At 40.0% G+C, this 12214-nt stretch overlaps 1 protein-coding gene across 2 annotated transcripts in view; it reads right to left on the reverse strand.

Annotated features, from left to right (window-relative positions):
* The window catches only part of LOC126428070 (F-box/LRR-repeat protein 20-like), a 62890-nt gene that overhangs the window by 32408 nt on the left and 18268 nt on the right, over window positions 1-12214 (reverse strand). For both annotated transcript variants that reach the window (XR_007576767.1, XM_050089954.1), the window contains exon 3: window positions 2091-2196. Coding sequence is in view for 1 of the 2 variants with exons in the window: in XM_050089954.1 (XP_049945911.1) it covers window positions 2091-2196 (106 nt within the window). In the remaining variant the exon portion in view is untranslated. The remainder of the gene's footprint in view (window positions 1-2090; window positions 2197-12214) is intronic.

The raw sequence follows: 12214 nt of genomic DNA on the forward strand, positions 1-12214 counted from the left end.
CAATATCGAATGACTTACTGACTTTTTTTTCTTCTTCTTTTGGTCCACACTACAACCTCTCAAAATATGGGAAGAAAAGGACTTGCAGCAGTAGAGACTTATTTCACAGTATTTAAGATGAAGAAATGCTTATAGCTGTTAAGGTATGCATTTCCAAGTTTACAACATTATTTTGCCTCAAATTATTATTTCTGTCACATCTCTGAATACTACCCAATGCTGGAGGTCAACCTGTATACACATAGAAACACATCAAAAATATTTAGATGGGAATATGTAGAAGGTTTTTATGTTATTCATTACGTTTTTGTCTTCTTTCTAAGTGCTGAATAATGTCAGAAACAACAGTACAGTTAAAACTTTTATCTATTACTATGTGGAACTTTGTGAATGTGATGAATAAAAGTTTTCAGAAATAAATGCACACAGCTGTCTTTTGCGATGGTACAACACAACTTCTATTTTACCTTGACCAGTTTCAAATCATTTAGCAACTTCTTGTAAGACGGTACCAGTTCTTAGCATTGTTTGTGGGATTGTTCTGTATAGTTATTTGCAGCCATAGGAACAGTCCTAGGCACAGATCACTTTGGAAAACAGTGTTGTGCCACAGCTTTGAGAGGAAGCAATGAACTCTTCTTGCATCAAACAGAATGACATCACAGAGAGGGGAGCAGCTGTTGGCCTGATGACAAGGCGCCGTTTGCTAAGAGAGCATATTCAGGACCAAAAACCACGCATTCAGTAAGCTAACACCACAAACTATGCTAACCAGTATAACTCAGCCAGTTCCGATTCCAGGATGGGGGCGTTGCTGTTGGAGATATACTCAGCAACTCTCATGTATACCCTCCCTCTCCCCCACCCAAAAAATCAGACCATCATTCTCAGATGTTCTTTGTACTTAGCAGTAACCATGTACATACTGTGTGATGCAATCTACACTGGTCAATAACTACGAGACAGACAGCATTTGCAGTAGTACAAGATGGAGTAGCCATCTGCCACCCACAGACTTTGCCACCTATAGGTGCAGGCTTCTGCCACCATGCTGTTGCCAGAAACTGTGGCTTCCCACACACACTGCCTGCCGTTTGGATGAAATGCTAACGCAGGCATGTTGTTTGCCCATGGCCACCTACATCACCAGGCCTCCATCCTGATTTGTGGAAAATGGCATTCCATCCTGATTTGCCAGCAGCTAAACTCCTGCCACAGTACGGGTCACGTCATGACCCCTACAACACTTTGTTTAGTTATGTTCATTACATCCAGATAATAACTCCCATATGCTTTACAGGAAGTAACCAAACCATGTTTCCCAAAATGATCTGTGCACCACAATTAATCTCAAAGATGCAAATACCTTTACCCAACGACCCCCACAACACTACAGGCGATCACAATCTGATGAAGAGGTGCCTGGTAACCTGAGGCCACTCTTGGTAAAATAGAAACTTTACTGTGAAGAGGTGACTGGTTGCAGTTACTTCCCAAAACTGTAGTTTTCTTGTTCAATACAATTGACGTTTTCATTGTTAAATTTTTTTTTAATGAAAATGGTTCCATCAATTTATGTCCTTATTTATGTATAGTGTACACTCTCTCTTTCTTTAGGTATTGTAAAGTGTAAACCAGTTTTCACTTTCACATATTAGACTTCTTTTGTAAAACAACACACACAGGAAAAATATCAAAAGTCCACAAACACCTTCTCAAAGTGTCACAATGCAAAGCAAACAAAATAAAGACTAAGAAGACAAAAAAGAGCAAAATTCAGTACTGCAGTACGAACGAACTCACTGACAATAGGTTAAATTACAATGACAGAGGACAATGCCACCCCCTCCCTTCATCAACTGATGTGTAAATGTCACACCTTCCTTCTGGGGAATCCGTGATGTCACCGTCTCGTTCTGGCCCCATTCTGTCGACAGACTGTGTAAATGTTGCTGTAAGAAATGCATTCTGTTCCACGACATCGAGTGTGAATCGACCTTAAAACTGGTATTATTGCATGCACACAAGAAGAATAATATGCTTCTGTCAGCTGCAAACAGAGCAACCTCACTCCAGCAGGTGGGCCATACCTCCAGATGCTCCACCGTTGTTCGCTGGCCAGGCACTACAAGCCTCTCTATGTTGGGGCAGTTCTCGACCAGGCAGCTGAGCTCAGAGGGCAACAGCTTGTGTCTCCTGAGGGCGGAACACAATAACGACAATGGCTCAAACTACTGCTGCACAATCTGTGTGCAACAACACAATTGGTGGTGTACAATAACATCATAATTTCAATTTCCATAAAAAGAAAACCTTGAAATATGGGCTAACACTGTCCTGGACACCAACATATTAAAATTATTTATGAGGAAGAATTGCTGGTCAGTAATTACTTTCAGGAGGTGAAATATCAGTACTGCCAATAGGCAGATGTAAAAATAACGAATCAGAACAAAAGTTCCTTCTAAAAGAGCAATATGTTGGGGATGTTTAAAAGGGGGTAGGTAACTCAGCCCCATTGAGAGGGGGGACAATATGAAATGGGCGGAAGGGAGTGGGGTGTTGTCAGAAGGAGTAGGTAAAAGTACGTTGGTAAGCACTATGCCAGCTTCAGTCAAAAGAGAGAGAGAGAGAGAGAGAGAGAGAGTGAGAGAGTGAGAGAGAGAGAGAGAGAGAGAGAGAGAGAGAGAGAGAGAGAGGTAGGGAGGGACAGAGGGAGGGTGGGGTGAATGGAGGGGGCCAAAGACAAAAACATAAAGGCAAAAAGAAAGTATAGAAAGTGATGAGACATAATAAATGTAACAAAAAAATGATTATTACAATCTTCTGTCATTATCAACAATGTTAAGAAATTACTCAACGTAAAACATGACCTGTTCAGTTGCCGACAGGCACAGTGGAAAGAATGTTAAAGATTATAGCTCTTGGCCAAAGCTGTTTTGGGAGGGATTGGAATGATCTTTGTACAATGTCCCTCATTTCAGGGCATTATGATAGATAATCAGACCACTGATGAAAGACGTGGTTCAGTTGTTGCACTTCGGTGTGGTATTAGGTGACAAAGGAGGGAAGTCTTTTGTAGTTGGCTATCTTGGGGAAAATGGCACAGGAAATCTGTTTGCGAACTAGGTCTGTGGGATAGAGTCTGTCTATGAAGGCTTTGGTGAGATTTTCCGTACACTGGGAAAGGGAGTTCTTGTCACTGCATATATGCTGTCCCCCGGGTGATCAGGCTGTATGGGAGGCATTTTTTCATGTGGAAGGGATGGCAGCTGTCAAAATGAAGCTGCTGTTGATGAATTTACTGCAGACAGAGGAGTGGATAGAGCCATCAGAGAGTAAGAGATGCACAAAGGTGCAAAGCTGGGTTGAGGATGACCAGGGTGTCTTGGCCCTGAGTCGATATCATCAATGAACCTGGACTAGATCAGGAGTTAGGGGTTTTAAGAGGCTAGGAAGGTTTCCTCTAGATGGTCCATAGACAAATTGGCAAAGGAAAGTGCCATGGGGGTGCCCATGCTTGTGTCACGAACCTCTCTGTACACCTTCCCTTCATAGAAGAAGTAGTTATGTATTAAGTTAAAGTTAGTTAGTTGTATGAAGAATTAGGCAGTGGGTTCAGAGTATGGCTGTTGATAAAATATTGATATATCGTTATTTTTTACAAAAAAAAACATCGATATATATCGGCAATATTTTTTCACCAATATACCAATATCAAAATGGCAATATCAGGTGTCGATATTTTTATTTTATATTATATTTGCTTGCAATTTTCGGTAAATATTGAACTTGTAGTAGAATATAATTTTGCTTTCCCTGTGTGAAAGCGTCTTACCGCTTTTTGAGCTTTCATCATGTCCATTCTTTATCTCTGACTGTGTGAAGCAAGTACAGATGTCACAAAGAAGAAGTCCGATTGCACTGGCAGGTGGCCATGTGAAAGGAAAACCCGATATCCAATGTGAAGAAAGCTTACTTGTTTAGCAGTCTTTTGTTGTGCTGGCCTGCAACTTAACATCTCCGCTATATGGAGAATAGCAATCTGTCCTTTTCATAATATTGTATTATTGAAAACTGGATTTTCCACTGTTCGATTTTGCCCAAAGTGGTATGTACAATGATTGCAATTTAACAAGGGTTGTTGGAAGCTATTGCAAATGAGCTCGAAATCACGCTTGATGGAACATACAAAAATTTTCATGGCCCATTTTACAGAACCTTAACAACCTGTTGTGTATCCTGAAAAGCTAGCAAAGATTATCACCCATAATTAAGGCACACAGCATACAAAAATGAATTCAAATTATGATAACTTTATAGTGAGTTTAACATACGAAGAAAATTTTCCCTTACCCACTGTTTTCTTTTTCTTTTGAGTGAAGGAATTTGTCATTGTAATTTATTGTACCATGATTATTTTATGCTACATTTCTCAGACAGGATACAATTTCTCACTATTCTTGTCTCTGAGTGCTCTCCAAGTCATGAAACAATGTAATTTCTGGTTAACTGAAGAGAATGAAGGCAGCAAAGTGAGCAAAGAGCAATGTTGAGGAGAATAATGTTGAGACAGTGGCTAAATGAAATGGAACTCATAACTTTAACCTTCGAAATGATCTAATGACAACATTCTGCTGGTGGCCAACTTCTTAACAGCTGACGGTGAGGACGCACCCCAAAAAGCCATTTCTAAATTAAATATAACTGTACAGAACAGTAACTTAACAATCTTGACCACAAAGTCAAAGCCCAAGACCAGGTCCCAAGAAAAAAATGCAATAACCGACCAGAAAATAGAGAGAGTCAACGAATTCTCCTTCGCAAATGAAAAAGATATACTGGAAAAAAATGGAAGATTCAATCATATTAATGGAAGGAAACATATGCAGAATGCTGAGAAAAAAGGTGAGAAAAAAAGCCTTAATGAAGTTCTACAAAACAATGGCAATGCTAACTACACTTGATGGTAGTGAAACTTGGAGAATAACAGCTGGAAACGAAGAAGAATATGAGCTACAGAAATGGAGAGCAACTGACTACAGACTACCTGCAATAACAATTGGGACTTGAAGGTATAAATGAACAGATCAAGGAGTACAGAAACGAATGTAGAGTTCATATCACAAGAAGAAAGGCCAAAATCACATAGAGCAAGTACATAAATACACATACCTTGGCACTACAATAAATGACCAGTGGGATCTTTCTGATGAGGTGAGAATTTGAATTGGAAAAGCCAGGGCTGTCTTCAATAAGACGAGTAACCTTTTCAAGAATCATGGCTTAGTAATGACGACGAAGGTCGAACTTCTACGCTGCTACGTATTTTCCACCCTCTTCTATGGTGTCGAAACATGGACTCTGACAGAATCGTTGGGTAAGTGGCTGGAGGCTTTTGAGATGTGGCTGTACAGGAGAATGTTAAGAATACCGTGGACAGTGCATGTCACAAATGTCGAGGTTCTATGAAGAATGAAGAAAGAGAAAAAAGTACTGGCCACTGTGAAAGCAAGAAAGATCCAGTACCTGCAGAACAACAATAGATAGCATCTCCTCCAGACCATCCTGCAACGAAAAATACCAGGGAAGAGAAGCATTGGCTTAACAATATCAGAGCATGGACCTCTAAAACATCTATAGAGCTATTTAGAACTGCAAGTGACAGGAAAAGCACTGCCAAGATGGTTGCTAACATCCGGAATGGATAGGAACCAGATGAAGAAGAAGAATAAGAGCAATAGGGAAAGTTCAAAGGGTAGACCAAGAAAGAGGTGGAGAGATCAAACACAAACTAACCACAGGCTACAGAGGCACTGAAAACAATGAAAGAAGCAGAAGAAAGGGGAAGCAGAAAGAATATTTGCAAAGCACACCCATAGCTGGCAAAGAAACAAATTATTTGGTGATATGTTGTTGTTGTGGTCTTCAGTTCTGAGACTGGTTTGATGCAGCTCTCCATGCTACTGTAACCTGTGCAAGCTTCTTCATCTCCCAGTACTCACTGCAACCTACATCCTTCTGAATCTGCTATGTGTATTCATCTCTTGGTCTCCCTCTACGATTTTTACCCTCCACACTGCCCTCCAATTGGAGGGCCCTCCATTGATGTTAAATTGGTGATCCCTTGATGCCTCAGAACATGTCCTACCAACCAATCCCTTCTTCTAGTCAAGTTATGCCACAAACTCCTCTTCTCCCCAATTCTATTCAGTACCTCCTCATTAGTTATGTGATCTACCCATCTAATCTGCAGCATTCTTCTGTACCACCACATTTCGAAAGCTTCTATTCACTTCTTGTCCAAACTACTTATCGTCCATGTTTCACTTCCATACATTGCTACACTCCATACAAATACTTTCAGAAACGACTTCCTGACACTTTAATCTATATTCGATGTTAACAAATTTCTAGGGACCGATGACCATAGCAGTCTGGTCCCTTTAATCCCACAAACCAACCAACAAATTTCTCTTCTTCAGAAACGCTTTTTTTTTGCCATTGCCAGTCTACATTTTATATCCTCTCTGCTTCGACCATCATCAATTATTTTGCTCTCCAAATAACAAAACTCCTTTATTACTTTAAGTGTCTCATTTCTTAATCTAATTCCCTCAGTATCACCCGACTTAATTCGACTACATTCCATTATCCTCATTTTGCTTTTGTTCATGTTAATCTTATATCCTTCTTTCAAGACACTGTCCATTCCGTTCAGCTGCTCTTCCAAGTTCTTTGCTGTCTCTGACAGAATTACAATGTCATCGGCGAACCTCAAATTTTTTATTTCTTCTCCAGGGATTTTAATACCTACTCCGAATTTTTCTTTTGTTTCCTTTACTGCTTGCTCAATATACAGATTGAATAACATCGGGGAGAGGCTACAACCGTATCTCACTCCCTTCCCAACCACTGCTTCCCTTTCATGTCCCTCGACTCTTATCACTGCCATCTGGTTTCTGTACAAATTGTAAATAGCCTCTCGCTTCCTGTATTTTACCCCTGTCACCTTCTGAATTTGAAAGAGAGTATTCCAGTCAACATTGTCAAAAGCCTTCTCTAAGTCTACAAATGCTAGAAACATAGGTTGCCTTTCCTTAATCTTTCATCTAAGATAAGTCGTAGGGTCAGTATTGCCTCACGTGTTCCAATATTTCTACGGAATCCAAACTGATCTTCCCTGAGGTCGGCTTCTGCCAGTTTTTCCATTCGACTGTAAAGATTTCGCGTTAGTATTTTGCAGCTGTGACTTATTAAGCTGGTAGTTTGGTAATTTTCAGATCTGTCAACACCTGCTTTCTTTTGGATTGGAATTATTATATTCTACTTGAAGTCTGCGGCTACTTCGCATGTCTCATACATCTTGCTCGCCAGATGGTAGAGCTTTGTCAGGACTGGCTCTCCCAAGGCTGTCAGTAGTTCTAATGGAATGCTGTCTACTCCTGGGGCCTTGTTTCAACTCAGGTCTTTCAGTGCTCTGTCGAACTCTTCACGCAGTATCATATCTCCCATTTCATCTTCATCTACATCCTCTTCCATTTCCATAGTATTGTCCTCAAATACATTGCCCTTGTATAGACCCCCTATATACTCCTTCCACCTTTCTGTGTTCCCAGTTTAATGTGGAATCCAAACCACCTATTGTTCCTGGCAAATCTTCACATTACTAAGAGATGAAGGCTAGGTTAAAAGCAGACTGAGAGATTCCACTATCCAACCACAATCCAATCCCATGATCTTTCAGTTACCATGCAAGTTCTTTACCATTAGAAGTGACTACTCCTTCCTTAACAATTACCCATCATTAACAGATATGAATTGGTAACATAAAAAAACCAAAAAGGAAAAATTTCCAGAATTGTTTACATCTAACAGTTTTTTCTCACTCTACTTGTAGGAGAATTTAATGTTTAAAACATATTCATTAGTTCAGACATTTATCGGTATCTGATGAGAAGTGTTTCAGAGAAATCACAATAACCTAAGACAATATATATCATGAGTTAAACTATTATATTCTCACTTAAAAGCTAAAAATGTTACTAGGTGTGTATCATAGTCTTGTTGTTGGCATCATTATGTCAATAACAACAACAGCAATAATAATAATAATAATAACAACAATAATAATTCTTTGTGGCTTCAGCAGCCAGGTGCACGTCTAGCAATTGTTCACCACTTTGGTGACATGCATGCCTCTAATCTAAACCAGTAATTTTACTGAGGAAAAAGTTTAATGTGGAATCCAAACCACCTATCGTTCCTGGCGAATCTTCAAATTACTAAGAGATGAAGGCTAGGTTAAAAGCAGACTGAGATATTCCACTATCCAACCACAATCCAATCCCACGATCTTTCAGTTACCATGCAAGTTCTTTACCATTGGAAGTGACTACTCCTTCCTGAACAATTATCCATCATTAACAGATATGAATTTTTAAAACAACTGATGAAATCTATTATCAGGAAGGTGGTCTTTTATTACTCAAGTACTATATTCACAGCTTAAAATACAGGTAAATTTCACACTCTTTTCTTTTACATTAGTTGACTTATATTTGTCTTAGGAATGTCTTTGACCACTGATTCTACAGAGAAAAGGCTCCCCAAAATCACAATACAGATAGTAGTTTGCTGACAGTAAGGTATCAAAGTTGAGTGAGTGTGGGAAGATACAAGATGACTTAGACAAAATTTCCAGTCGGTGTGATGAATGGCAGCTAACCATAAATGTGGAAAAATGTGTAGTAGGAAGATCAAACCTGAAGTGTTCTGATACAATATTACTGGTGTCCTGCTTGACATAGTCAGTCATTTAAATATCTGCGCTTAATGTTGCAAAATGATATGAGGTGGAACAAGCATGGGAGAACTGTGATAGGGAAGGCGAATGGTCGATTTGTAACGTTCAGATACAGTACTACTAGTATCCTGCTTGACACAGTCAATTTGTTTAAGTATCTGGGCATAAAGTTGCAAAGTGATATGAGGCGGAACAGGCATGTGAGAACTGTGGTAGGGAAGGCGAATACTCAACATCATTTTGTTGGGAACATTTTGGCAAAGTGTAACTCACCCATAAAGGAGGCAGCATATGCAACCCATTTTTGAGTACTGTTCGAGTGTTTAGGATCCGCACCATGTCATATTTAAGAAAGACATCGACACAATACAGAGGCGGGCTCCTAGATTTATTACAGGTAGGTTCAAACAACAAGTGTTACGAAGATGCTCCTGGAACTCAAATGCAAATTCCTGAAGGGATGGTGCTGTTCTTCTCAAGAAACACTTGAGAAAATTTAGAGAACAGTCGTCTGAAGCTGACAGCCAAATGATTCGACTGCCACCAACATACATTGTGCCTAAGGACCACGAAGATATAGTTTATCCCTCATTCTATTTGCAAGTGGAACAGAAAAGGAAATGACGAGTAGTGGTACGGGGTACCGTGGTGGCTTGTGAAGTATCTATGTAGATTATGTAGATATAGATGTAGATGTAGGTGAGAGGGGGCAGCTAAAAACAGACAGGTCAGAAAATGAAATGTGTAGAAAACTAAAACGGAGTGAACAAAGTAGTAATTACTGTGAACAAATGCTGAGACAGATGCAGAGCATGCTCTACAACATGATAGTCATGTAATCAGTGCTTGTTTCGCTGCACACACCATCTTGATTCTCCCCTTGGACTCCAGTTTCTCATAACTCCACAGGTGGGAACTACAGCTACAACATATCCTTGGTTCTTGTCACTCACCTCACCTTAATTTACAAAAATTTTTTCTGTCTCAGCATTTCTTCACAGTAGCTATTCCTTTTTTCAATCTGTGTTAGTTTTCTACTTCTTTCATTTTCTCAGCCTCCTCCCTCCTCTATTAAATACAATACATTTGGATTTTCACTCTTTATTAGCTTGTGCACAGAGTTTCAGCAGTAACCTCTGTCTTGCATACTACCTTGTCTTCCATCTTTAAGCTCTTAGGTTTTCAAATTCTTTCTGGTGCAGTCCCCTACAATCAGTTTTCCTTCTCATGCCATCCAGTACGTGTCCCCTGACCCGGGTTTCTGACTGAGTTTTCCAAGCTCTATCTCTTTTCCTAGACCTCTCCAGTGCCTTTCCCTTTACCCCTCTATCTTCCCCTTCAACCCTTCTGCTGGAAGAAGGACCCACTGGCTAGAAAAGCTTGCATTAAATTAAACCATTTTTTTAAATGTGTACTCTCCTCTTTCCACTTAGTGAGTAGATTTTTTTGTCCATCCAATACCAAACAATGGAATATCCAAATGGAATGTAACAATGTTATGAAAAGGAAAATTGCTACTCACCATATAGTGGAAATGCTGAGTTGCAGATAGGCACAACAAAAATACTGTCACAAATTAGCTTCCGGCCAGTATGGCCTTCATCAAAAATAGACGACCAACACACACACACACACACACAACTGCAGTCTCTGGCAACTACTGGCCAAAAGCTAATTTGTGACAGTCGTTTTGTTGTGCCTATCTGCGACTCAATTACATTATTCTGTTATTAGTTCAAAGGAATAACAAGTTGAATTTGCCAACTGTTCTGCACTGTTTTAACAGTACCATGGGTATTGATCAGTCTAATATATAATGCCTCCCAAAAAGAAGGACACCCAGAAGACATGGTCAGATGTCAATGTAGCTTTGTACACGTACACACCATCAGCAGACATGTAAATGATTACAGAGTTGCAATACTCTATGACAAGTAGAACAGCCACCAGAGAGTATTACCATATTTTATGTTTACAGTTGCCACCAGGACTGGCAGAGTATAAAAAGGGATGTAAAGTGCATCAGATGTTGAGTGATTATTGTGAAGGATACAGAGATGCAGAGTACTCATGTGACACACTGTTATCAACACCTGACAGTTTGAGAGAAGCCTCATTGTGGATCTCCATTTGCCTGACTGGTAGAATCACAACATCCAGTTTTTTGGGGTATTTGGATGTGACAGTGACCTGATGTCAGGCTGCATGGGAATGTGACTCAGCGTCAGGGTTCTGGTCGACAAGAACTGAATACCACGAACTGTTCCTGCTGCCTGAGAATGAGCAGTTGACTTCCTGCGGTGAAGTGTTGCCCTGCACGGCTGGTTGGAGACTAGCAGCAGCAGGACTTGGGTATTAATATGCAGTGGTGCCATGACAGGGGAGCATGGACTACTGATGAATGACATCGCATGGTGTTCAGTGATAAATCGTGACACTGCACTACCCCCAATGACCACTATAGGTGAGTATGGCAGCAACATGTCGCGAGGTCCCATTCTACCAATGGTTTGGAGAAACACAGTGGTGTTACTCTTGATGCCATGGTGTGGGGAGCAATTGGATATGACTGGTCACAGCTGATACTGATTTGAGGGAACTCTGTCAGCACAACAGTATGTCATGCATATCCTACACCCTCATGTGTTGTCTCTTAAGTGACACTGTGGTGCCATTTTTCCTCCACCCATGGCATGTGTCTCGATGAAATGACTGCATGATGTTGAGGTACTCACGTGGCCAAAAAGATCCTCAGATCTGTCCCTGATGTATGTGGGACCAGTTCAGACATGAATTCTGTCCCCGCGCCTGTTTCAAGGATATGAAAGGCCATTTACAACAGTTGTGGGCCGGTTTGCCTCAAAACAGGATAAAATCACGTTATGACACCCTTTCCAACTGAATCAGTTCATGCATCCAGGCAATATCATACTGATAAGTGGGCCCCTACTGTCATGTACTTTATAAATTTGACTCAATTGTCTAATCACTGCAACAATATCATATAACTTTCCATCCTACAAAGTTTCATTTCGTTACCTGGTCTCTTCCGGGTGTTTCACTTTTTTTGTCAGGCAGTGTAGATTTCACTTAATGGTTTGCTCACTTATTTTTGCATCCTTCAGTTCACTTTGTAATTTTTGCAATGTGGGGTATCAGTTTGTTTATTTGTATTTTACAGAGACAAACTTTATACAATTTACGAATCCATGTGGTTCTGTCATGTCAAAGTCATCTTCGGGGTACTCTGTATATTTCTGCCATATTTTAGACTATCTGCAATTAAAAGAATTCTTTTAAATCAAGTGTTTAATTGGGAATGTCTGTAGTAGTTATATTAACACTGAAAATGTAATTTTGTAAAGAAATTGCATTAAAAATAACAATATTGGTTTTATATGTCTGAAA

Source organism: Schistocerca serialis, chromosome 12 (assembly GCF_023864345.2).
Source record: "Schistocerca serialis cubense isolate TAMUIC-IGC-003099 chromosome 12, iqSchSeri2.2, whole genome shotgun sequence".
Classification (NCBI taxonomy): Eukaryota; Metazoa; Arthropoda; class Insecta; order Orthoptera; family Acrididae; genus Schistocerca; species Schistocerca serialis.